Source organism: Sceloporus undulatus, chromosome 4 (genome assembly GCF_019175285.1).
Source record: "Sceloporus undulatus isolate JIND9_A2432 ecotype Alabama chromosome 4, SceUnd_v1.1, whole genome shotgun sequence".
Classification (NCBI taxonomy): domain Eukaryota; kingdom Metazoa; phylum Chordata; class Lepidosauria; order Squamata; family Phrynosomatidae; genus Sceloporus; species Sceloporus undulatus.
This window is the reverse complement of record NC_056525.1, coordinates 226,727,910-226,755,779: the sequence shown is the minus strand read 5'-3', so window position 1 is coordinate 226,755,779 and position 27,870 is coordinate 226,727,910. Positions and strand designations below refer to the sequence as shown.

Genomic DNA, 27,870 nt, shown 5'->3' with positions numbered 1-27,870 from the left:
TTCTTTAAAATTATTTAATTACACACCTTTCTGGTAATAAGCAGAATAGACAATAGAGTAGATTGCCATCATTCAATTATTTACATGAGTTTTCCCTTTAGCATCAAAACAGGCAGTTGAAGAGTTTATGCAGTCGTATCTCTTCTTGAAATAGGAGTGATTTGGTATAGGGCTTCTGCAGGAAACACTGTCCTGTCATGGTAGGATTTAGTGGGATGATGAATTTGTTGATTCAACTGTCCAGCTAAAGTTACCTTATGGAAGAACTGTCTCTTCCAAAATGGGTTTTAAAATGAAGCAGTGAGCAGTTCTAAAAATACTGAGTTCCAATACAAAATGATGCATATGGTTTAGAAGCTGAATTCTCTCCTCTCAGCTGGCACTGTGAAACCAACACAAGTGGTGTTAAGACAGCTTCACACCAATTTTATTCTGTTCTTTCTTCATTAACCGCTGCGCTTCTTTTTCCATTTTCTTCCTTTGCTGCTCAGCTGCTCGTTTTTCCCTTTCTGCTATTTTCTGCTGCCTGAAATTTCATAGAAGATGTAGAATTAAATACTGAGCCATGATACTTCGTTAGGCAGCCAATTTTCAAATGATCACTTTTTGTCAACAACTTAACATCACACTACACTGCAGTCATTTTGTAAACTTGCTTTAGCCTGTTTAGGCAAGAATACAAAAGACAAAACACAGAAGGGGCATGCTGACCATAGTCTGATCCTGCCTATCATGTTTTTTTTTAAAAAAAATAACAAAAGAATCCCCAGTCTTTTAAATTGCCAAGCATAACACAAGTATCCTGATCTATTACTATAGCATATCTGATCCATTTTAAGTGCATCTCAATGTGCACTGCCATATAACCTTGCTGGATTAGACACATGTTTAACCTAAACCATCATCCTTTGCATAAGTAGGTAATAATATGCCCATTTTACTACATGACAAGACATGAGTATAAACTCAAATCTCATGTAGAATTTTCTGGGCTGTAAAACAGTAGTAGAGAAAAGGCCTTATGTGAATACTCAAGAATGTGAACCATATCACATCATGTTTGTGAAAAAGTAGAATGTGTCCTCCCCCATTTTTTCCTGCCGTTCCCCTTATTCTTTACAAAGAGGGAAGCCGCAGCCACCAAACCACGCAATGTCCCTCCGGCATAAAAGGAACCCAGTTCTCCTGGGTTCTTTTTGCGGAGCCTGGGTTATATTGCGAGTGCGCCACTGGCGCACTTGTGACGTAAGTGATGCACAGCGACATGCGGACACTGTGTGTCCCTTATGTCAAGATGGTGGTGCCTGTGTGGACGGGACGCCACCATTAAACTGTCACCATTACACACTAGGGTTCCAGACCACACGGTTGCTGCACACTCCAGAACCCTAGTATTGCTGCCGCCACACCGCTTTTGGCCCATTTGTCTCAGGCCAAAGTTAATCTTCAGTGTAGCTTTAGTAACTATGTTTAAGTAACTGCTGGTACCAATTGTTTTCCCCCTTTGTTCTCTAGACTGGAAAAAAAATAAGAAAAAACATGTTTTATGTTAAAACTATAATTACAATCTCTTTATGTTAGCTTTTTACATTATTTTCATTCAACAACATCTGAGGATCCAAGATTTGGAAGAGCTGCTTATGTGCTATACATTTCTTGTTGTGTCTCTTCAAGTATTTTCCAATTTACAGCAAGCTATCATGGGGTTTTCTTGGGATTTGTTCAGAAGGGATTTTGCTCTTGCTGAGAGAATGTGACTTGCCCAAGGTCACCCAGTGAATTTCCATGGCCAAGTGGGGATTTGAACCCTGGTCCCCAGAGTCATGGTCCAATGTTCAAAGCATTACACCATGCTGACTCTCTAGAGATAATTTTGCAGCACTACAAATATGTTAACTTTGAAATAGCTATTTAAATTGTATTGATTTTCATAGGAACCAAAAAAAATCAACCATTAATTCAGCAATTGTATCCTTTTAAACAGGCAAGTGCAGAACAACATGTGAAATGTGGGAAGTAAGATTTGAAGGTTCATGCAAACTATACGAACTTTAGATATGCTTTGGATTTACCTTTGTGTTTCCCTAGATGTTTTCATGTGCTTGGTGGTGCCAAAAGCTACTGCCCCTCCTTGCTTCAGTTGAGCAGCCAGCCTTGCATATAATACTCTTTAGATAAATACTTTCCATTTTCTCTTTCTTGGAAAAGGATTCACAATCCTCCAAATCAGAATTTCCTTTATACAATTATATGGCAGCTAGACTATGCTACCTTCATGGCTGCAGGCATCAGCAGCCTGGGAAAGCCTGCCAGGCTGAGAAGATAAATGTATTTATGAAATTTATATGGTTGCCCATTAACATACATGTTCTAGGCACTTAACAAGCAAAAATGAAATAGCAAATTAAAATGCAATATTTAACAGTTAAAAACAGAAAACATTTCAAGATGCCCTCAATTCACATTTTAAATTAGAGAAAGGAATGGGAACTGCAGCAACACATTCTTAGACTTCTTGGATTCATGGATCAAAATGTATTAGCCTACAATATGTTTAATTTTTGCAGCTGAAATGTTGCATGAAAAGTGTAGCAATCCAGTGAGACCAGTCTGGTGACTTAACCATCCTTTTTGTTGTGCTAACTGGAGCTAAAGTGGCACAGATTGGACTTGCTGAGCCAAAAAAACCAATTTTACCAAACATTAGGGAAAATTTTTTTACAGATGTTTGAAATGGAAAGACTACTTCGCAGGGTGGTGGACTCTTAGCTTGGAGGTCTGTAAGCATACTTGGAATGAATATCTTCCACGAGTACTTTAGTTGTGATTCTTCTGGGAGAAGATTGGACTAGTCAATGGTTCCCAAATTTGACCCTCCGATGTTTTGTACTTCAGTTCCTACCATCCTACATGCTAATAATAAATAATAAATTTTATTTCTACCCGCCTTCCATAAATATGATCAAGGCGGCTTACAAAATTTAAAACATTACAATACAAGATAAAAATTGATATTAATTGATAATTGAAATTAATAATAATTGATTAATAAAAAAAATGTTGTCTTCAGGTGAGGCTGTTGTTGCTTGCCTGCCTCTCTCCCCCTAAGATGGTGGTCAGGGGAGGGCACTTTGTCTTCAGGCCAGGCCTCTTCCCCTCAAGAGGGTGGTCAGGAAGGGCACTTTGTCTTCAAGGCCAGGCTCTCTCCCCCTCAGATGGTGGTCAGGAGGAAGGCTTTTGTCTTCAGGCCAGGCCTCTCTCCCTCAAGATGGTGGTCAGGAGAGGGCTCTTTGTTTCAAGGCCAGGCCTCTCTCCCCTCAAGTGGTGGTAAGGAGGGGGGATAATGTCTTCAAGGCCCGTCCTCCTCTCCCCATCCGATGCGTGGTCAGGAGGAGGGCCACTTGTCTTCAAGGCCCGGCCTCTCTCCCCATCAAGATGGTGGTCAGGAGGAGGGCTCTTTGTCTTCAGGCCAGACTCTCTCCCCCCAAGATGGTGGTCAGGAGGAGGGCACTTTGTCTCAAGGCCCAGGCTCTCTTCTCAAGTGGTGGTCAGGAGGAGGGCTCTTTGTCTTAGGCCAGGCCTCTCTCCCCCTCAAGATGGTGGTCAGGAGGAGGGCTCTTTGCTGGCCAAGTGGTTGAGCTTCTCGGCCTGAAGTCCACAACATTGGAGGACTAAGTTTGGGAACCACTGACTAAAAGGTCCCTTTCAACTCTATAATTCTAGGTCTAGGTCAACCAATGCAAAATCTGAAGGGATAGTTTTTTAAAAAATACTTTTTAATATTTTTTTATTTTTCCAATATATACCGTATATACAACATTGTAATTTCACCGTACAATTTATAAGCCACAGTTATTTTGGGTTCATGTCATACACATAGGTTGTGTCTCTCAAGGTTAAATATTAAGAATAAAAGTAAATTTCTTATCACTCGGTCCCTCGAGAAAAAGAATTTTTTTTATGGTACATTTCCATTTCTAAATGGACCAACCTTTCCCTCATTTTCCCTCAACCCAAATCCCCCCCCAATTATGATTTCAGTTAACTGGGTATTCTTCTGAAACCAGCTATAAAAATAAAAAGCCACACGTAAATGTCGTTAAAAAAGAATATTTTGCTCAGTACACAGCCTGTAAAAAATCAGGGGGTACAGTCGGTCCTTCTTATACACGGTTTTTTATACACGGATTCAAGCATCCACGGTTTGAAAAGGTCCAAAAAAAGTATAAATTTACCTTGATTTTCCATTTTTTTTTAGGGACACCATTTTGCTTGTCATTATTTTAATGGGACTTGAGCATACACGATTTTGTTATACACGGGGGGATCTTGGAACCAAACCCCAGCGTATAACAAGGGTTCACTGTACCATACATGGGGTAAAAAACTACTACTAAAATAGAATTTGTTGTTTTTTAATCATATATAAATTTATTATATCCCGCCCCTCTACAAGATGCAATCAGGGCGACTTACAAAAAGATTAAAGATTTTAGCCACAATGTGTCCATCCTAAACTTGATCGATCGATATAGATAGATTGATATAATGAATATTTCAGGTAAAAAAACAAAAACAAAAATCCAGAACAGTTCTGTATTTTGACTCTATAGAAGTGCTTCATTTCCCAAAAATAATTCCAGGTGAAAGAGCGTGACATTCCTGTCTATTGCTTTGCTTCCAGTCTCCTACAAACTGAAGTTGGGACTGCTTTGATAGTCCTCTTGAAGTCATTTTTGAGATGCCAAAGATAAAAAGCAATTTTCAGAAGCAGTTGTTGCTGCTTTTCAGACTAGGGATAGGTGTCCTCCCAGCCTCGACCATAAAAAAAACCCCTTGTGATTCATTAGTGAAGCTAATTCACTAATGAGTTAAGCTCAACATATATTTTCACTCAAGTAGCTAATGAGTCTCCCGATATACTTGTATTTACAAAGTGACAGGCATACATTTCTTTTTCAGTTAGTACACAACAAATGAGGTCTGTGAAGAGAAGGGAAGTTAGTTAAATAAAGTTTTATATAATACAATTATTTAGCTTTCTTCTTTATTGATGAATGATTCCATATTTTCTGTTCAATGCTGCAGCATTAGAACTGGTAGATCACAAATTCCCATGTACACATATAGGAGAGTGAATACAAACTAGAGGAGGTATAGTCTGGTATGAAAATCTCTGCAAATAAAAAGCTAGCCTAGCATAGAAACACTACTGGTTTTCTATATTTGCAAGGGGTTCTGAATAAGATCACCCATCTGTACTTGAGTCATTTTGATCTGGATTTAATACATGCATGAATATCAGAATGGTATTTAAAAGAAACATTTACACAAGCACAGCTAATGTAAAAGGGTTACTTCTGGAGTTTTAAAAATCTCACAAACATCCAGATTAAATTTAAAGAAATGGATGTGAGGAACGGAAGGTTCTGTGTAAAGACTTTGCAATACACAGGGTGTGTATAAACATAATGGTCCCCAGGCACAGGACCACAAAACCAATGGGACATACTATGAAAGATAATCTATTTAGGAACAATGGTAAGTGCGACTGTATATAATGAAAAGTTAAGAAATGACACAAGTTGCTAAGATATTGTGGATATGTTATCATAGAAATGAAAAACTCAGTATAACAGTAGTAGGCTTTCCCCTCCAAGTAAAATATTATGCTAGGAGAAAAGGCATAATTTAAAAATAAATAAAAATGAGGCATCCCATTTTGACCATAATGGAGGGGGAAAAGCTAATCTCTATGAGATTCACGGCACTAACAGGAACAATAATCTTCAAGTAGTGAAAAGACAGGAGTAAGATTTGATAAACTAGCTTAGTTGTGTACAGGGCCCTCTGCTGGCTAGGTCAAGATATTATTTTGTAGATTTACTAATTCCACAACTTGCAACACCACTTTAGACAACTACAGTATGCCCTTCAAGATCTTGTTACTTTCAAATCAATGGAAGATAAAAATAGAACAAAATAAAAGCTAGTATACTAACAGACAAATTAGTGTAGTGAAATGTAAATTCCAGTTAAGGCTGTAATCCTACATGTTCCCTTAAAAGCCCCCTGAAATCAATGGGTTTTGTTTCTGGACAGATGAATAGGACTGAAATGTCAATGAGGACACGTTTCTTACACATCCTACTTTGTTCCCAGCATTGCTACAGAATCACTACTATCAAGCAGATCTATTTAACTCTAAATTGGGAAAGATCCACTAGGAAAGCCAGTGTGGCTTAATTGTCAGTGCTGAATTAAAATCTGGAAAACCAAGGGTGAATGTACCACTTGGCCCCATCACTTTTTCTCCTCTGAGCCTAACCAGATTCACAATTGTATGGTGAATAAGGCAACAACATATATTTCCTGAGCTTCTATGAGCAAGGGTGAGATAATAATCAGCAGACTGAAGACTGAGGGTAGGTTGAGAAAAAAGCACTTTCTTAGCCAAACCAAGTTTTTGTCCATGCTTTAACAAGCACCATCCTAGCAAATAAAGGTTTGGGTAAAAAGAGAAGCCATGACCAGAAGCAGAAGCAATTGACAAGTGGAAGACAAGTTACAGCACACTAATACCAAATGTAGTAGACAATATTTGTCTCAGTTATGAGTCGAGATTTTGACATCAGATGGAAATGCTTGAGCATCTGGCTAAACAGCTTGTGTGCCATCTACTAACAATGGAGATGGATAGTACTGGAATCAGTGTCTCACTAGCTGGTAAATTGTGCTGCCATACTTTTTTTAACACAACATTCAACCTACCTTCTTTCATTTAAATACTAATTTCATGCAAATGGATTAACAGAATGTTAGCCACTTTTATACACTTGTTTTCCTTTTATGCATTTCTATGCCTGACTTACACTGGATATATTTTGTATATACCATTTATATTCTTGTGTTGATTGTATACCATAGGAAATATTGGAGAAGTTACTTCTAAGGCTCTGTAGCTCAGTGTTAACGTGGAGAGAACTGAATATTCTAGTATTTGTCCAAAACATATTTCACCTGCTCTATGGCAGATATTATGATTTTCCAAAAATAAAATAAAAAGTTTATCACCAAGACCGAAATTGACTTTAAGAAAATTATGCACACTAAAATGTACAACATAAAAGCTGCCTCAGAAGAGCAGCATACAAGCAACAGCTAAAATCAATCAAATATCTTGCTGGGTACTGGACTGGCACTCATTATTGAGCAGCCCTAGAGAGAGCATTCCATAATTATATCTGAAATGGTTTTGGGCCATTTCATATTGAAAGATTTTATGGTTATGATCTTAGCATCTATTTTATGGTCTCTTTACTCCTGTAATTCCATTACAGGAATGAACCCAGCGAACTTCAGGATGTATGATCCCTCCGCCTCAATGTGGATGCGAACAGACTGATAAAACAGTGTTTCTGATTAATGGTAATTTAGCATCATGTCCAATGCTACAAGTGTGCTCAGCTTTAACTATGATTTACTGAAACAAGATAAGTTCAAAACTTTCTGAATGTCCAACGAACTGAACATTAATGGAGAACCATAGAAGCTAACACCTGCTCATTCCTACAATTTATCACTACATCCAAAATCAGGCACAGTATATTCTCGCACAAGCAACATATTCAATTACACAGCTGTGTACAGTTACCTGAGAACTTCTTCTGCTTGCCAGGAGGCATCTTCCTCCTCTTCCCAAGCATTTCTGTTTTCCTGCCACGTCTCCAGGTCTCCCAATTCTGGCTGATATAAATGAAAGAATTCAACACACAAAATTATCACCTGAAAAATTTGCCAGATTTGAGAACATTATTTATCTACATTAGGGATGACCTACCCTATCAACAGCAATGTAATTCTACATTCAGGTAAATTTTACTTTTACAGTTTCATATTTATCCATCCCTGGGAGAAAGCTTACTGGACACAGATATCTGCTGAACAAACTAACAACTAAACATTCAAGAAACCCACCTGCTTTCAAATTCTAATCAAAAACTTCATTAATTATGTATACAACACTCCTTCCATGTTCCATGATATCTGACTCCATACCTGACTCCCAGCATTTTCCCTCCCAAGTAATGATTACATCACAATTTTTCTACACAGAAAGTGACTAGAAGTTTTCTTCCAATTCTGAAATACCCCTACACCTTGCTTTCGATCATTATGAAATTATGAGATTCACCAACTGGTCCTAAAAGGGGTCCCATCCTTAAAGGATTGTATTCGCAGTCTGGGTGTGCTCTTAGACCCATCGCTCCAGATGTCAAATCAGGTAAATGCAACGGTCAGGAGTGCCTGTTATCAGCTTCAGCTAATATGCCAGCTGCGTCCTTTCCTGGAACCGGGGGACCTAGAAACTGTGGTGCCTCCTTCCGTATAATCCACCCTGCGCACTCAAGTCCTCTGGGAAGAATTTATTGCAACCTATAAAGACTAGGTTAACTGCAACTTCCCAGAGGGCCTTCTCTTCAACCACTCCAAGATTATGGAATGGCCTACCAGAGGAGATCCGTCATATTACCACCTTGGACAGCTTTAAAAAGGTTGTCAAGATGGATCTCTTTTGGCAGGCCTTCTCTGAATAGCAAACCCAGCCACCAACCAAATCCAAATCTACCACCCCAATGAGTACTTGTGTCTGTTTCCGATTATTTTAATTGTATTGCTTTTAATGTTTAATCTGTTTAATTGTTGTTTTAGGGGGGGATTGATTGAGATATGAGGTATGTATGTTCTTGTTTTAATTGTAAGCCGCCTCGATTGTCTCCGACAGAGAGGTGAGGTAAAAATAAATCTTTTATTATTTTATTTGTATTATTATAGCTTGTGTATTCCAGGAACAGCAATTCCCGCCACAGTACTGATAAATTATGATTGTTCTGCAGGCAAGCAGGGAGAGATTGCACTTTGCAAGATTTGGAGACAGAATGTGGACCTTGAGCCACATGATTCTCACCTCTGTCTTACAGACACATGTAGTTCCTTAGCAGAATCTTCACTGATTCGGATTTTGATACATTTATATATACTGTTATTTTGGTATTCTACTTGCATGTATTTTCAGACAAGCTTCTAGATTGACCCAAGACCGCATCTACATTTTGAAACAGATTTGAACAAGCACAAAAGAGCAACACTTTATTCTCGGTGAAAAAAATCAAAATGATCAGTATGGAGAAGATACTTACAGACTGGTGAATAAAAGGAACATCCTGTGTAGCTGCTAATCTACTAGAAAATCCTGCAGTGCCATCCTGGTTACCAAAATTTAAGGGTTCACGTTTTTTAATTATAATCTGAAAAATAAAATTGAAGGAAAGAAATCGCAACTAATTACAAACACTACCATTACATACAACAGAAATTTATTCAGTATGTTAACTTACTGTTGCCCACAACAATTGTTGCCTCATGAAAGTGCCTTCTCTGCCTACTTCTTTACAAAGGTCTGTGACAACACTGCACAGTTCTGCTTCTACTTCTAACACAATGGCCTGTTTCAGATTCACTATGTGAATTTCCTCTGCTTATTCATTCCCTTTTGTAGTTATGAGGCCATCAGAAGAATCTAATTTCACTTTTAAACAAAATGCAGTTCTCCATTGCCTTTGAACTTCGGAAACAATGATCTGTTTAAACTGTAGTTATAAAGAACAACCCAGGATCTAACTGTAGTTTCTGATCTTGATCTATCCCCACAGTCTAGAGTTTAATCAAAACAGTTTTGCAAATCCAGACATAATGGGAAATTGTGATTTGTAAGTAGAAACCATTTTTTTAAATCTTGTATCTACAAAAGAAGCAGGAGGAGCTTATGAGAGTTTGAACTTTGTGCACAATCATTCAGTTCTGAACTAAGTCAATATTATTTTGGAATGCTTAATTGCATTAACCCTTTCAACAGAATACTCCCAGGAAATGTTGGGAAAACCCTATCCTTTTGCATTTCTCTTGGGCACGCTTTGTGACATTTGTATAGCTCACTCAATTACAAATCAACAACAGTCTATCTGTGCTAGTAGAAAGCAATGCAGCACTCGTGCTGTGATGCACAGCAGTTTAAAGATGTAAATCCAAGAGCATATTGCAAACTGTGTCTGCCTGCCTGATGGAATGAGATGAGGTTTTAGTACAAATAATCAAGAAAATGTTACCATTATGAGTCTGCATACAACTCAGTCCCATTCAATCCACATAATGTATATACCCATGTGTAAGTCTAGAAATTTTAGTTTAAAAAATTACGGTACTCAAAAAACTGGGTTGACTTATCCACGGGTCAATGGATGTACACTCATCCCTCCACATTTGCGGCTTTGACTTTTTCAGCTTTGATTATTCACAGATTTTATTAATATGTTCTCTCTAGGAATACCTAGGTCCTCCAGTGCAACTCTATGGTCAACTTTAACCAAACGTTGCACTGAACGACCTAGAGATTCCTAGAGAGAACACTCCACTATGCATTTGTAGCGACTACATTTCAATTCTGTTGTCAATGTCTGGCATATGTTGACCACAGAGTTGCACTGGAGGATCTAGAGAAGTGTTCTCTCAAGTAAAAAAATAGTGTTTTTGTTATCTGTGGTTTTTCCACATTCACGGGGGTCCTGTGCCCCTAACCCCAGCGAATGTGGAGTAGAGTGGCAAATGGTGAGAGGTTAGTCTACCCTGGGAGCACCCAGGATCAACTCTCTCTACTCTTTTCCCTCAACACTGTTTCTAATCAGTTTGAGTGCCTGGACCAGAAAATGGTTGTGGAGGCAGCTCTTTGGCAATTCTGCTCAAAGAAGTACCAAGAGGAAGCGGGCTTTGAAGATAATGTGCAGATGAGAGAGAGAGGCTATTTAAGGGCCTATCACCCCCTCATGTAACTCTTTTGCCATAAAGATAAGGGGATGGATGTAAGACTTAGTTACTGTAATGATGCAATGTTATGCCACAAATGAATATTACAGGCCAATGTGCAGCTTTGTGGGCAATGACCAAGCCCCAAGTACATACAGTTATGCCTGCTAGGATTTTGTAAGTTCTTTGGCATCCGTTTCTTTTGCTTCATCCTTTACATCCTTTGTTACAAGCCCCTCAGTTTTACTTTCAATTTATTCATGGGTCATATCAAAATCCAAAATCTCGGCCCTAAAATTTGACCTCAGCTTTGAAGCCCACTTATGGTCAAGTATATATGATAAATTCACATTAACTAGACTTTTTTATAGAGCTTTAATCACCTTGTGATTTTATTTCTTATAACTTCTTTTTATAACTCCCCCCCCCCCCAATATGGCAAAACTGACACAAAAACTGACAGGGAAATAATATAAATATGTGATATAAAACAAGAAACAACAAATTCTTTCTGGAGTTTCCAAATCTGGCTCTCGAAGCAGCAAGGCAACTATCCATGCTATTAAATTTGAAGCAACTGTGGTAAGCAAGAGATCAAGATGAGACAACACAAAACTCTACATCAGATGTGATCAAGTTCTGTCAGTACAAAAGCAAACCAGTGCCACTGATCCATAAGTCTGTATGTAGAATCCACTTTCTGTGCACAAAATACAGCTGCTAAATCATAATCATTACCTCACAGGGCACAGTGTAACATTTTAAAACATAATGAATGCTAGTAACATACTTTCTGTGTTTTCCTTATTGTTGGTGTCATATCCTTAAAGTAGTCTGGTTCCATTTCTTCCAAACCGTTTTGCTGGTTGGCAACACTGCCATTGCCACCTTCAATTTTCACACTTGTAGGTGCATCTTCATCCCATGAAGTCCAATCTTCAACTTCTGACTAAAGAGCCAACAACAAATCTTTAATCTTCTAGTTCAGAATAAACATTCATCATTGATCATCTGTATTTTAATGTGTCATTTAGCAGAGCTACTGTTTAATCACTGACATCTAGATATATATTACCTGTTTTGGAACAGATGAATAGTCTACAGTAGTTGGCAATGTTATTTGGTCTCCACTAAGCTTTCTCCCCCTTCCAGTCCTGAAAAAGAAATGCAGGATTCCTTCTAAATTTTAAAATATCGGCACTATAGGAGCTGCTGTAGAGGCAAAATACATTTTAAAATGAGTGTAAAAGCTAATTAGATATGTCACAACCTGAGAAAGGCCAATAAATTAGAGGCAGCTTTTGTAGCCTTGGTGAATGACCTATGCCGGGAACAGGACAGGGAGAGTGCGTCCCTGTTGATCCTGCTAGACCTCTCAGTGGCTTTCGATACCATCGACTATGATATTCTTCAGAGCCGCCTTTCTGGGATGGGACTTTGAGGCACTGTTATGCAGTGGTTCTGGTCTTTCCTGGAGAGGCAGATCCAGAAAGTGGCATTGGGGAATTCCTTTTCAACCCCTTGGCCATTTGCCTGTGGGGTCCCACAAGGTTCTGTTCTGTCCCCCATGTTATTTAACATCTACATGAAACCACTGGGAAAGGTCATCTGGAGTTTTGGGGTGCAGTGTCATCAGCATGCCAATGACACTCAGCTCTATCTCTATCTCTGTCCACCATAATCCAGAGGGAGAGATGGGCAAGCCAGCTCCATCGGGCCTAACCAGATTAAGAAGAAGTGCCCTCCCTCCAGTCCATCTGCCTTGGTTCAGACCTCAGAGGGAAAGAAGATCTGCTGGACTTGAACCCCTTACCCACTGCCATTGCCTTCTCCCTTTCTGTCTTGTCTTTTTAGATTGTAAGCCTGAGGGCAGAGAAATGTCTAATCAAGGGTGTGGCCTTGATACATAGGAACACCGTGTCCCTCACCAGGAACCACATCCGACAGACCTCCTATATCGAGTGTATTTACCTGACCCTAAAGGCTAGGGACAGTCTAGGGATTCTGTTAGTGTATCGGCCACCCCGTGCATTAGTGGACTCCCTTAACGAGCTGACACAGCTGGTCGCTGAGCTGATGTTGGAGACGCCCAGGCTTCTTGTCCTGGGTGACTTCAACATCTCCCTCACGGCCAGCCATGTTCCATCTGGTGCAGCTCGGGAATTCATGGATACCATGGCGGCCATGGGCCTGTCCCAGCTGATACAGGGTCCTACGCATTGTGCGGGTAATACTCTCGATTTGGTCTTCTGTTCGGAGGCGGAAAATCCATGGGTGGAAATAGCTAATGTTTCCCCCCTGCCATGGACGGATCACTTCCTGGTAGAGGTGAAAATCAAGGCCTCTACCCAGATCCCCCCCGGGGGTGGTGGACCTGTTAGGATGGTCCACCCTCGAAGGCTGATGGAACCTGAGAGGTCCCAAGAAGCCTTAGAGGGGCTCACGGTTGGAAATGACGGCGACTCTGTTGATGCCCTCACCGGTATTTGGAATACCGGTCTTTCTAGGGCTATACACAGTATCGCTCCCAAGCGCCCTCTCAGGCCTGCTTCTAAACGTAAGCCCTGGTATACAGAAGATCTCCGGGCAAGGAAGCGGGTTCTGCGATGGCTAGAGTACCGTTGGCGGAAACACCTTTGCTTAGACGACAAGACTCTCCTAGTCCAACTGTTAAAGGACTACGGAGAGGCAATACGAGCAACAAAGAACTCGTTCTATGGTGCTCGTATTGCGTCCGCTGAGTCGCGTCCGGCAGAGTTGTTCAGGGTGGTCAGGGAGCTAACTCAGCTCCCTCCCGCCCTGAACCAGATCCTTGAACCTTCTAAGGCCTGCTATGACTTGTTTAACGACTTTTTTGCGGATAAAACCTCTCGTATAAGCGAAGGTCTGAACGCCGACATTATAGCAGAACCTAGGGTAGAAGTGTCCAGAGCCTCCGTGGACTATGTTAAACTGGATCAGTTTGAGTTGGTGAGTACCGAGGATGTGGACAAGATCCTCGGAAGCGTTCGGAAAACAACCTGCTCTCTTGATCCCTGTCCCTCGTGGTTAGCGGCCCAGGGGGGACCGGCAGTAACATTATTGTTACGCCGGATAGTTAACACATCTCTGAGGGATGGGCTATTCCCATCTCAACTCAAATTGGCCTTTGTAAAACCTATTTTAAAAAAGCCCTCCCTCGACCCCCTGGTATATAATAATTATCGGCCTGTTTTGCTGCTACCATTTTTGGGGAAGGTGATCGAGAGGGCGGTTGCGATCCAGCTTCAGGCGGTCTTGTATGAAATGGATTATCTGGACCCATTTCAAACTGGCTTCCGGGCGGGTTACGGGGTTGAGACGGCCATGGTCGCCTTGGTCGATGATCTCCGTCTGAGCATCGACAGGGGAAGTGTGTCCCTGTTGGTGCTCTTGGACATCTCAGCGGCTTTCGATATCATAGACCATGGTATCCTTCTGGGACGCCTGGCAGAGGTGGGGATCGGGGGCACTGCGCTCCAGTGGTTCCGCTCCTACCTCTCCGGGAGGTCCCAGATGGTGCAGCTGGGAGACGTGTGCTCCGACGAGAGGCCCCTTAAAACCGGGGTCCCTCAAGGAGCCATTCTGTCTCCCATGCTATTTAACATTTACATGAAACCGCTGGGAGAGATCATCCGGAGACATGAGGCGCGGGGTTATCAGTACGCTGATGACACCCAAATTATTTTCTCTATGTCTCCGACTGATGCAGTGACTGGGGATGGCGTCTCTCCTCTCGTGGCCTGTTAGTAATGGACTGGATGAGGGAAAATCGACTCAAATTGAATCCAGAGAAAACGGAGGTACTAGTGATAGGTTCTCCTGGTCCAGGAATGGCGGTGGTTCCACCTGTCCTGAACGGGGTCACGCTCCCTGTGAAGGACTCCGTGCGCAGTCTGGGGGTGCTTCTTGACTCGTCGCTTCACCTGACAGCTCAGGTGAATGCGACGGTCAAGAGCACCTGTTATCAGCTTCGGCTGATTCGCCAGCTGCGCCCATACCTGGCCCAGAGGGACCTAGAAACTGTTGTACATGCTCTGGTAACTTCGAGACTGGATTTCTGCAATGTACTCTACATGGGGCAACCCTTATACCAAACTCGGAAGCTGCAAATGGTGCAGAATATGGCAGCCCGGCTGGTCACTGGTGCTCCCAGGACCAGCCATATAACACCGGTGCTGAAAGACCTCCATTGGCTGCCCATCCGCTTCCGAGCTCAATATAAGGTGTTGGTGATTACCTATAAAGCCCTAAATGGCTTGGGCCCAGGATACCTAAAGGACTGCCTCTCCCCGTACATTCCGCCTCGCACCCTCAGAACGTCTGGGCAGCAATTACTGAAGGTGCCTGGGGCTAGGTTAGCCTCCACCGCACGGAGGACATTCTCCACGGCTGCCCCAGCCCTTTGGAATACGCTGCCCACTGAGCTCCGCTCGTCTACCACCCTGGCCCAATTCAGGACGGACCTAAAAACCTTCCTGTTTCAACAGGCATTCCCCGAATAAAATCCTGTGGGCCTCCCTCCTCTTCCGCGGCCAAGAGGTTGGGCTATGGGGCTTTTTGTCTGTTATTTTATTGTATGGTTTGATGTTTTTGTATTTTAATCTTTTTGTATTATATGGTTTGTTGTTTTTAACCCTGTTGTAAGCCGCCCTGATCGCAGGAAGGGCGGGATATAAATACAGTGGTACCTCGGGATACGAAATACCCAGGTTACGAAATTTTCGGGATACGAAAAAATCCCATAGGGAATTATTGTTCCGGGTTACGAATGTTTTTTCGGGTTACGAAAAAACTTTTGGTGCTTTTTTCGGCTTTTTCGCACGGAATCGCGGCTTTTCCCCATTAGCGCCTATGGCATTTCGGCTTACGAAGGCTTTTCGGGTTACGAAAGCGGCCGCGGAACGAATTACTTTCGTAACCCGAGGCACCACTGTAAAAATATTATTATTATTATTATTATTATTTAACTGCTCCTAGAGCCTTTTGGCTGAAGAGTGGGGTATAAATACTATCTATAAATAAATAAATAAATAAATAAATAAAATCTCTCCTTTCCATCTGATTCCAAGGAAGCTGTCTCTGTACTGAACCAGTGTCTGCTGTCAGTAATGCACTGTATGAGGACAAACAAATTGAAACTTAACCCAGACAAGACAGAGGTGCTCCTAGTCAGCCATAAGGAAGATCAGGGAATAAGGACTCCACCTCTGCTGGAGGCTCGCAGCTTGGGTGTGCTCGTGGACTCCACTCTGAGCCTGGATGTCCAGGTCTCAGCAGTGGCCAGAAGTGCATTTGCAGTTAGAACCAGTGTACCAGCTGTGCCTGTTTCTTAAGATGTCCAATTTGACTATAGTGACACATGCCTTGATTACATCTCATTTGGAATACTGTAATGCACTCTATGTGGGGCTGCCTTTGGAAACTGTTCGGAAACTTCAGTGCGTGCAAAATGCCACAGCGAGACTGCTAACTGGGGCCAGTTACAAGGAGCAAGTAAATTCCTTGTTGGAACAGCTTAGTTGACTACCACTTCCTTTCCGGACACAATTCAAAGTGTTGGTTATGACTTATAAAGTGCTACACGGCTTAGGTCCAGACTATCTGAGAAACCTTATCTCCTCATATGAATCTACTAGAGCTGTAAGATCGTCCAGGGATGGCTTTCTCTTGGTCCGTGAACCATGAACATAGAATTTGATCAAATGAATAAAAGTTCTAGTCACTACTGATGAGATGTTCTTTTGACAAAGACAATGGAATCTAACTGTTCTATTATCATCCATTCTTTGATTTTTGGAACTTTTAAAAATATATCTATAGACCCACACACCCACAAATATAGACCCACAAGCACACTACCTATTAGAACTCATTTGAGGACCTCAGAAAGAAATTAAATAAAAACTTTATAACACAGTAAGTGTGTAATTTTAGAGACGTCACGGGATTGTTTGTTGCTTTTGAAAAATAGCATTTCTACATTTCCAAACAGTTTTATCATGTTAATAATTTCTCCCCTGGTTTCAAACAATGTCTATACAGTGTTACCCCGGGTTACGAAAATAATTCGTTCCGCCGCCGCTTTCGTAACCCGAAAGGCTTTCGCAAGCCGAAACCCCATAGGCGCTAATGGGGAAAAGCCGCGATTTGGTGCGAAAAAGCGCCGAAAAGCACCAAAATTTCTTTCGTAACCCGAAATAACCTTCGTAACCCGGAACAGTTTTTTTCAATTGGATTTTTTCGTAACCCGGAAATTTCGTAAGGCGGCGCATTCGTATCCCGGGGTAACACTGTACTGCTAAAGATCCTAACTTCTCCCCAGTCCCAGAAGTTTCAGAAAATTTTATCTAAACAAAATTAAAAGGGAAAGTTAAGCAGGTGCATTTAAAAAACAAAATAAAGCTACAATTTCTACACACACACAAAGGTGGGTTACTGATATCAATCCAATTAAATAACATGCAGTGTTCAGATTTTTTAAAAAAAGTTACATGATTCTGAACCTTCACCTATAAAAAAAAGCTATAAAAAGAACTTTTAGGACAAAAACAGGTTACATTTATTGCTGTACAAGTTATGAGAAACCTTTAAAACATTGGCTTAACACACACAGACCCCAATTAAAATGTAATACAAGCTACTTTAAAAAGGAAAAGGAAGAAGAGAAAGTCAAAAAAATGTTCCAATTAAACCAAGGTCACAAGCAAGATTTTCTATTTACCTGCATATTAACCGCTTAAAAAAAGACAGTACTGCTGCCAGACAAGTACAAATTTTAAACAGACGGAACTGTGTAATGGCCATGATGAAAGTCTTTGTCTGTAAGAAGAAAGAAGAGTATGCTTACAAGTATAATACATCTTCATATAAATGTATTACGTTTATTATCCAATGCTGGAGAAAGTCAGTGCATATACATTAATACAACTAGGATCCATAGGCATGGTCTGAAGGCATCCAAAATGTGTATTTGCATACCCAGGAATATGTTTTAAAGTAGAAAACTATGTTCCTCTGCTACTTCAATAACAAATCCTAGTTGATATCCGAAAGCCAGAGCAAATGAACCCAAAGAACACAATCACTTCTTTTCAGGGAGCTTTGGGACTTTTCTCAAACAAAAATAGCAGTGATTGTGGATTTTTCAAGTACACTTAGTGGGACTGCAACAACAGCTTGTAGAGTGTACAGACATCCAATATGATATTAATATACTGTATTTACTCTCTTATTAAAAAAGAAAACATCCCCAAGTAAAAGTCAAGAATATGATCTGTTTTGGAAGCACTGCCCACCCCCCTCAGCTCTCACAGTCATCTAGCTTTTAGGGTGAGCACAAAGAGCTATGTCTGCTGGGATTTCTTAAGTTCTTTGGCACTGTTTTCCTTTCCTTCATCCTTAAGATCCTTTGTTACATGCCCATAGGCTTTACCCTCGACTTATCCATGAGTCATATCAAAATCCCTAATTTTGTCCCCAAAACTTGCTCTCGACTTTTACATGAGGTCGTTTTATAGTTGAGTATATACAGTAGGTCCAACCAGTAGTTAATAACCATAGGCAATAAAGAAATGGGCCCATACAGACAGGCCAAAATAAAATTGCTTTGGGTCACTTTGGAGGTATGCTGTTTAAATGCTGTATGCATCCTTAGAGGCCAGAAGCTGCGCCAAATCTACGCTGCAGTCCTTAGGACTGGAGCATGGCTTTGGCATGGCTTCCAGCCTCTTAGGACTCATGCTTTGCATTTTTCCAGGCAAAGCATTCTCTGAAGATGCCAGAAACAGATGCTGGCGAAACGTGAGAAAGAAACTCTGCTAAAACATGGCCACATAGCCCAAAAAACCCACAAAAAACTATAGATGCGGCCATGAAAGCCTTCGACTTTACAATGTCAAGATTACTAATTTATCTACTATGTGTCTATGGGCTCGAACAGACAGGCCAAAATAAAGCTGCTTTAGATCACTTTGGAGGTATGCTGTTTAAACGACACATGCATCTTAAGAAGCCAGAAGCTGCACTCTAGTCCTTAGGACTGGAGCATGGCTTTGGCACAACTTCCAGCCTCTTAGGACACATTCAGCATTTAAACAGCATACTTCCAAGTGACCCAAAGCAGCTTTATTTTGGCCTGTCTGTTTGGGCCCTATGTAAATTATTGCTGGCACACGGACAACCAGAAATAAGAAAAGAACCAACTGCGCTACCCACTGAGACCTCAAAGCAATTCTTATTTGCCACAGACTATCGAGTACTATGACTCTAGAGACCAGGGTTCGATTCCCAGCTCAGCCATGAAACCCACTGAGTGACCTGAGGCAAGTCAGGGGAAGACAATGGCAAACCTCCTCTAGATAAATTTTGCCAAGACAACCGCATGGTAGGTTCACCTTAGGGTCACCATAAGTCAGAAATGACTTGAAAGCATGCAACAATCAAGTGAGTAGATTTAAAGACTTCCTTCAAAGGTGCTTTACAAGAGAATCTTAAAAATGTAAGTAAAAATGAATTAGTTCCCATGGGGTTTCCTGAGGCTGAGAGTTTGTAACTCACCCAAAATCACCCAGTGGGTTTCTGGTCTCCAGAGTCCTAATCCAACACTCAAACCTCTACACCATGCTGGCTCTCTAGTCCTATTTCCCCCTTATTCAGAAGATCATTCTATCAATTCAGTGAACAGTACTAAGGCTCTTAATGGAATCATGCTCATAAAATGGCTTGTGCCAAGGGATATTCCTAAACTATGAGCTTTTTCCTACAATCACACACTCAAAACACCCCAGCTATAACAACTGCCTAATGAAAGCCAGAGTGATAAGTTATTATACTTCAGAAGACCCCAATTTACTTGCACTGGGCAACATTAAGACTGAAATCATAGGCTCTTTGACTTATGTGGCTTGATAAGGCCCTTGCTTAAAGGGGGAAAATGTGGTTTTGAAGCAAAATAATACTTTTTGCCACCAAACATCAGCAGCAACAGTAAGAGATCCTCAAGGAGCTGCAGAATGAGACAGCACTTTGCATAATGTTTATGAGTTGTACACTGCTATACATACTTACCTGAAAGGAAGCACAGCACTGATTTACAAATTACTGCTTAGAAATAATTTCAGAGATAGAAAAATGTTCTTATACTGTTGGAAAAAACCCAACAACAAAAATAATGACCACCACATTTCTTAAACATTTGTCTAACAACTTGAATTCAACCAGGACCACTGTTCAGAATAATAGAAAAATAATTAAAGGAGTTTATGTAGGAAAGAAAGGGCTTAGAAACAAAGGCTGCAAGTATGAATATATCTCAGTTAATGAAGTACTGTACAGTAGATGTGTTCCTGGACATTACTTTTCTAATAAAAAAAAATTAATTGGAACAGGGGCAGAAAAAATTGGAAAGGATATGATGCTGCACCACCAAAAAGAAGAGCAATTCAGTAAACTTCATGTTTAAAACTAACAAAATGCATGCATGAAATGAAATAACCAGGTCAGATAAGCCTGACGTAAGTAGATAAAAACATTTTGAACCTTTGAGAGTCCACCTGAACCTTCTTTTCAAAAATGATTTAGGGAGACTTTTTTCTTTTAACAGGCTTCACTTTTCTTATGGTTTCCTTTTTAATGGACACAGTTATAACTTTATACTTTGTAAAATGTTGGGAGCTTTGTTAACTGCTGCTGCTGCCACATTGCAGAATTAATGCAGTTTGACACCACTTTTAACTGCCATGGCTCCATTTTATGGAATCTGGAGATTTGCAGTTTGTTGTGGCACCAGAGCTCTCTGACAGAGAAGGCTAAATATCTCACAAAACTACAAATCCCAGAATTCCATAGCACTGAGCCACAGCAGTCAAAGTGGTGTCAAAACTGTATTTATTCTGCAGTGTAGATGTAGCCTGGGGCATGTCTACATTATGCATCAGTTGTTCAAAGACAAACACATTTACTTCAGCACGCACTGGCTGGCATGCTATTAGGCACACAGACATGTGTAAGTCTTTTTCTCCTTTAAATAAAAGGTATTATAAACATCTGGGGGGGGGGACTATTTTAGCCCTGTTGTGTAGTACAGTCATACAGTTCATGCAGGAAAGTCTGTGAAAATGGAACAGCTGATACAGTTAACCCAGGTATCTTTAATCTGTCCTACAAATTAGGGACAAATTCAGAATCTTTCATAGCAAATACCCTGCAAATCCCAAAGCTCAGGAAGAGTTCTACAGAGTTTTAACAAGCATGAAACTGTTCAATGTCAATAACCTTTCTCAACTAACAGGTTTTACCAGCTGCAGCAATGTGCAGTCAATAAAAGAAGGACGACGGGCAAATCACATAATAAAATATGAATACTTAACTTCAGAACGCTCAAATATTACACAAAGCTGCTTTCCACCAATATAAAGTGTCAAGAATTAGCAAATAAGTTATGTCTGTAGCTTTGAAAGCAACTAATATTTCCAGTTTCTCATTACAACTAAATAGTTGTTGAATCAATAAGACCAATGAGCATTTTATTAATAAATTATAACCAACAAATTATGGTTCAGCCTGGTAGTCAAGCATTTCTTTCTATCAATCAACTGACTGGAATTCAAATTCACCATGGCATCACAATGATGTTGCATGAATTTATGAGCCAAGATGCTGGTTGAGATTCTGCACTGGGAGACATGTAGCATCCCTCCAAGTGACATTCATGGAGCACATCCTGCTAGAGGAAAATAGCTGGAAGTGGCCCTGTAAGTCCCACTGTTTTCCTATGACACAGAAATGACACATGAGTGCTATGCTGTTTGTACAAGGTTGATTTTGCAAAGGATTTTGGCTATTGTACGGTCAGAACAACATGCAAAACTCCACAACCAAAAAAGTGAGCTGCAATATGGTAAGTCTAACTTGCACAACTGTAATTCCCAAAGCTTTCACCCTAAAATATATAATGGTTTTCATATAAGTTCAACTATAAACATCCATAAGGCTAATTTCTGGTGCATCTACAAAATCTTGGGCAAGTCAGTAAGAAGTGTGCATGGCAGTATTGGATAACAATGAATTCTCCCCACTGTTCTGCCAAATTCCATGTACAGTGGTACCCCGGGATACGAATTACCCAGCTTACGAATTTTTCGGGATACGAAAAAATCCCATAGGGATTTATTGTTTCGGCTTACGAAGGTTTTTTCGGGTTACGAAAAAACCTCGGCGCTATTTTCAATGGAGCCGCGGCGGAGCCGCGGCTTTTTTTCCATTAGCGCCTATGGCAATTCAGGTTACGAAGGTTTTTCGGGTTACGAAATTAGCCGCGGAACGAATTAATTTCGTAACCCGAGGTACCACTGTACAGAGTGCTTTCCAAGCAGGCAGGGAATGTGAAGAATTTAGACAAGCGGTGACTATGGCGTGTTACAGACCGCCGAAAAGCAGCGGCCTACACCTGCCCCTTTCCCTGCTGGATCGGGGCCTCAGCGGCCAGAGCAGCAGCCGCTGAGGCCCCGATCCGTCACTTTCCAGGCTGCAGGTAAGCGGCAAAAGGCCCCTTCCCCGAGGCCTGGAAAGGGGTGTCCTTGGGGCTTCAAGCCCCAAGGACACCTCACGGTGGCGGGGAGAAGAAAGGGGCCGCTTGACCCCTTTCTCCCTTGCGTCACTGGGCGCAGCCATCTAAAGGCTGTGCCCAGCGATGCAAGACTAGGAAGGAGCTCCGTTTCGGAGCTCCTTCCTGCTCTGACGAAAGGGCGCACTAAGCGCCATCGCATGGTGCAACAGCGTCATGTCCGCACCGCCTTGTTTGGAGGTGGCGCGTTCATGACGCCATCATGGCAGCCCCCATGTAGATGGGGTGCTGCCATCTTGTACGTCCTCAGGACGTATTAGGCTTGGGGGCGTCAAGAAGTGACGCCCCTTTTTAAACCTAGGACATCCTGAGGACGTCCCTTATGGCGGTTTGTAATGCGCCTATGTCATGTTTTAAAGGAGAATCAGTCCTCCTAAGGGCTTGAAGATTACCTTTCTAGGTATGGCAACTCTCATTTATTTATTCATTTTTGATGGATGAGAAGGAACTGGTTGCCTGGGATGTAGCCCATGGTCAGCCTGATTCTGGAACAGAAGGGCAGGTCTTGATGGAAAAAGGTCATTATGGTTTCTTCAAGGTAAACCCTACTTCAGGAACCATTCAGAACTCTATTGAGAATGTCAACAATCTTGTTTATCAGCAACACAATCTCTATGTAGACTTTCAAACGATGCAGAAAAAGGCAATCAAGATGACCAGGGAATGGGACACCTGTCCTAATGAAGGAAGGTTATTGGTTACTGTATTTGAAGCTGTTAAGTTTAGGGATTAGACAAGTCAGGAGTGGGTATGACAAAGCATGCATAATATGAAGGGGGAAAGGATTCACCCAATTTCCCCTGTATTTGTTGGCTGGACTGAAACAAAGCAAGCGTCCACCAATTCCCAGTGTCCTTAATATGCCACAACATAGCAGGACAAAACCATCTGACAGGGTAGATGAAGCGTGGCTTCTCAGACACTGGGTGAGTACATCTCAGATGCATCTAAAGAAATATGGGTTGGTCTGCAGCCAGATCTAAACAGGTCCAGCCCAGGGACTTTTCTCTCTCTATGGGCCTGAACAGACAGGCCAAAATAAAGCTGCTTCGGTTCACTTTGGAGGTATGCTGTTTAAATGATGCATGCGTCCTAAGAGGCTGGAAGCCATGCTCCAATCCTAAGGACTGGAGTGCAGCTTTGGCGCAGCTTCTGGCTTCTTAAGATGCATGTACCTCCGAAGTGACACGAAGCAGCTTTCTCTTGGCCTGTCTGTTCAGGCCCTATGTGACGCCTCTGCTCCAGAGCAAATTCTCCTGATCATATCTCTAGAAATAGAAAGCAGAATCTGTGTGACTAGAAGAGTGGTTCTCAGCCTGTGGGTTGCGACTCCTTTGGGACCCTTTCACATATTTCCAATGGTCTTAGGAACTGAGGTGAAAATAATTTTGGGGTTGAGTGCCACATGAGGACCTGCATTAAATGGCTGAGGCATTAGGGAGGTTGAGACCCACTGGGCTAGGACCTGTCCAATATGTGTCTGCTAGCCCAGAGCAGGCTGTTCAGCGCCATCCCTAACTGGTCCTGCATAGATCTGCATTCCAGAGAAGGGGGCTGAGAAAGACCCCAAAGGGACAAAGAGCGACATCCATCAGAGAAGCTTCCCAAGCGTCATTCTCAAGGGGCCCCTGAGGTGGAAAGCATCAGTGCATCTGCGCTGCAGAAGTTAATGCAGCGTGACTCCACTTGAACGCGCTTGGCTCAGTGCTGTGGGATTCCGGGCTTTGGAACCATAGAGCTGGAAGAGTCCCACCGCATCCCTCCATGCAGGGACTCTCAGCCAAAGCATCCCGATGACAGATGGCCGCCCAGCCTCTGCGGAAACAAGAAGGCAGCCAGGAATAAAGGGGAAAGAGCGAAAGGCACAGGAGGAGAGGCCACTGCCTAAAGCCGCCTCCTGAGGAACCTGGAGCGACTGACTCAGGAGCCCTTTTCTTTCTTTCCCCTCAGGAAGAGAGGTCCGCTCTAGGAAGGCGACTCGACTCCTCTGGAGGACTGCGCCCTCTCTCTCTCCCTCCCTCTCCGTCTCCCTCGTTCCTTCCTTTCCTCACCTTGCCCTCCGACGAGCCGCTTCCCTCGGCGACGGCGAGCTCCCTTCATTCAAAGGCAGGCGCGGCCTCCCGCTCTTCAGCCGCTGCGGTGGGCTTGGCCATAGCCTCCCACTCCTAGGCCACCGCCTCGCTGTCGCCGGGGAGACCCGCTGCTTTAGCCCCGCCTCTTCCGGCCACGCGGGTCGGCCATTTCCGTCAACCGAACGGGGAAGGGGGAAGATGTCAGGAAGTGGGCTCTTGCGCATGCGCACACAGGAGACACCTCTACCCGCCTCCTCTTCTTCTCGGGCCTTTAAAGCTGGTCTCTTTAAGGGATTTTGGACTTCAGCTCCCAGAATCCCAGGCTATTGAGCAACATGGCTGAGGCTTCTGGGAGCTGAAGTCCAATAGCTCTTAAAGGGCACAGCCTTAAAGTGACACTACACTCTTGCTGCTGTTCCCCTTTAACTGCTCTATGGCCGCCTCCTGTTGCACTCTGGGCTTTGTAGTTCAACGAAGCCGAATGGCTCTCCGGCTGAGAATTCTAAACGCCCCTCTCCCTAAACTGCAAATCCCATAATGCAACAGGAGGCAGTTAAAGTGGAAATAGCCGCATCATAAGAGTGCAGTGGGGTACTTAGGGAGACTGTAAGGCAGTGGTTCTCAATCTTTGATCCTCTAGATTTTTTTTAAGACTTCAATTCCCAGAATTCCTGAACAATGAGCCTACTGACTGGGACTCCTGGGAACTGAAGTCCAAAAGGTTGAGAACCACTGCCCTAAGGCCACCCTATGCTGGGGTTTCCTTGGCAAGTTTCTTCACAGAGGGTTTTTGCTCTCTGAGGCTGAGAGAGTGTGACTTGCCCAAGTGGCAAAGCCAGGATTTGAACCCTGGTCCCCAGAGTCCTAAACTCAAAACACACTGTGGAAATAATCCAGTTTGAGACCGCTTTAACTGCCTTGGCTCATTGTTATTATTATTTATTTATATAGCGCTGTAGATTTGCACAGCGCTGTACATAAAAACAACATGCTAGGGAATTCTGGGAATTGTAGTGGCAACTGTTACATGGATTCATAATTGGTTGACTGGCCGAACCCAAAGGGTGCTCAACAATGCTCCTTTTCATCCTGGATAGAAGTGACCAGTGGGGTCCCACAGGGCTCTGTCCTGGGCCCGGTGCTATTCAACATCTTTATCAATGACCTGGATGACAGAACTGGGAGCATACTTATCAAATTTGCAGATGATACCAAATTAGGGAGAATAGCTAATACCCCAGAGGACAGGATCAAGATTCAAAATGACCTGAATAGACTAGAAAGCTGGGCCAAAGCTAACAAAATGAAATTCAACACGGAGAAATGTAAGGTACTGCACTTAGGGCGGAAAAATGAAATGCAGAGATATAGGATGGGTGACATCTGACTGAACAAGACTGCATGTGAAAGGGATCTGGGAGTCCAAGTAGAACACAAGTTGAACATGAGTCAACAGTGCGACACAGCAGCTAAAAAGGCCAATGAAATATTAGGCTGTGTCAATAAAAGTATAGTGTCTACATCAAGGGAAGTAATAGTGCCACTCTATTCTGGTCAGGTGGTCAGGCCTCACCTGGAATATTGTGTCCAGTTCTGGGTACTGCAATTTAAAAAGGACACTGGAACGTGTCCAAAAGAGGGTGACTAAAATGGTGAAGGGTCTGGAAACCATGTCCTATGAGGAAAGAGGGAGCTGGGGATGTTTAGCCTAGAGAAGAGATGGTTAAGAGGTGATATGATAGTCCTGTTTAAATACTTGAAGGGATGTCATATTGAGGAGGGAGCAAGCTTGTTTTCTGCTGCTCCAGAGACTAGGACCCAGAGCAATGGATGCAAGCTGCAGGAAAACAGATTCCACCTCAACATTAGGAGGAACTTCCTGACAGTAAGGGCTGTTCGACAGTGGAACAAACTCCCTCAGAGTGTAGTGGAGTCTCCTTCCTTAGAGGTCTTTAAACAGAAGCTGGATGGCCATCTGTCAGGGATGCTTTGATTGAGAGGTCCTGACTCCTCCATGGCAGGGGGTTGGACCACACCTTTGGCACGGCTTCTGGCTTGTTAGGACGCATGCATCATTTAAACAGCATACTTCCAAAGTGACCCAAAGCAGCTTTATTTGGGCCTGTCTGTATGGGCCCATAGTCTTGTGAGGCACCAGCACTGTTTGGCAGAGAAGGTAAAGACCTTGTAAAACTGCAAATCCCAGGGTTTTATAGGGTGGATCCGCAGCACTTAAAAGTTTGAATAAACTGCATTATTTCTACAGTGTAGATGCACCCTAAGAAAGGGGTTACAGTAGACTTTAAAAACAATTTAATACACTGATGTGAAACACAAAGATCCACTTAAAAGCAATTAAAAAATCCATAGAGTATGGAAAGAAATTGAGGCGCGTTACAGGCCGCTGGATTGCAGCGGTCTGCTGCCGCCGCCGGTTGCTGTGTCTGGGAACCGCAGCAGCCAAACAGCACGGTTCCCGGACGCAGCAAAGGAGCGCGAAAATCACGCTCCTTCTTGCAGCCCGGAAGAGACGCCTTGAGGCGCTAGTCGCACACTCACGGCGTCACTTACGCTGCGTGACGTGTGGACGCAGAGCGTCTGTTACGTCAAAATGGCGGCGGCCATGTGGAACGGCCACCACCATTTTTTACGGACTCACTCCATGCTAGGGTTAGGGTCATCTGGAAGAGACGCCCCTTTCTAACCCTAGCACGGACTGAGTCCATCCTAGGGTGCCCATTTGTAACGGGCCTAAGTAACACATTGATTAAAAATATTCAGTTTTGAGAAAGTACTGTGTGGTGTGATATATTTATTGTGCTTTTCAATTCTTTACCACCTAGTACTCTTATTTTGCTGTTTGCATTCCCTTAGCAACTTTGCTTAGCTAAAAATTTTTGGGATACCTAAATTGTATTTCCAAATGTTCAAATGAAGTTTTTAGTTCCTGCAGTTATAGAAATTTGGGCAGTAAAGGAAAATGTCACGAGGCAGAATTTGTGGCAATAGAGCTCTCATTTGCCTTTCTCCTGTAGCTACACCCCTGGAATATGTATTTGTTAGTATCACTATTGGAGTGTTATAGGAAGACATTTCACTCTCCTCTCTACAATCTCCAGATAAAACAGGTAGGTATGTATATCTACAATATATACATACACATTTATATGTGTAGCTATGGTGTTGTCCAATAACTTTTAAAAGATGAGAAAAGGGTAAAATTGGGAGTTGTTCCCACCCCACAAGCATAGGTTCTTAGGTTCACACACACTTCACTCATACACTGTGAACTGC

General features: G+C 42.4%; 1 protein-coding gene across 2 annotated transcripts; it reads right to left on the bottom strand.

Moving 5' to 3' along the window:
• EBAG9 (estrogen receptor binding site associated antigen 9) lies at positions 1-24,738 on the bottom strand. Of its 2 annotated transcripts, none has more exons than XM_042466048.1 (7): positions 24,556-24,738; positions 17,603-17,700; positions 11,936-12,014; positions 11,651-11,809; positions 9,201-9,308; positions 7,655-7,746; positions 1-526 (listed from the first exon to the last, which is right to left on the bottom strand). In XM_042466048.1, exons 2-7 carry the CDS (start codon positions 17,683-17,685, stop codon positions 406-408), a joined length of 642 nt encoding a protein of 213 aa, XP_042321982.1. In that variant the 5' UTR covers positions 17,686-17,700; positions 24,556-24,738; the 3' UTR covers positions 1-405. The 2 variants fall into 2 exon arrangements, with proteins under 2 accessions (XP_042321982.1, XP_042321981.1); XM_042466047.1 differs by lacking the exon at positions 24,556-24,738 and adding an exon at positions 22,897-23,105.
• Positions 24,739-27,870: the final 3,132 nt, after the last annotated feature.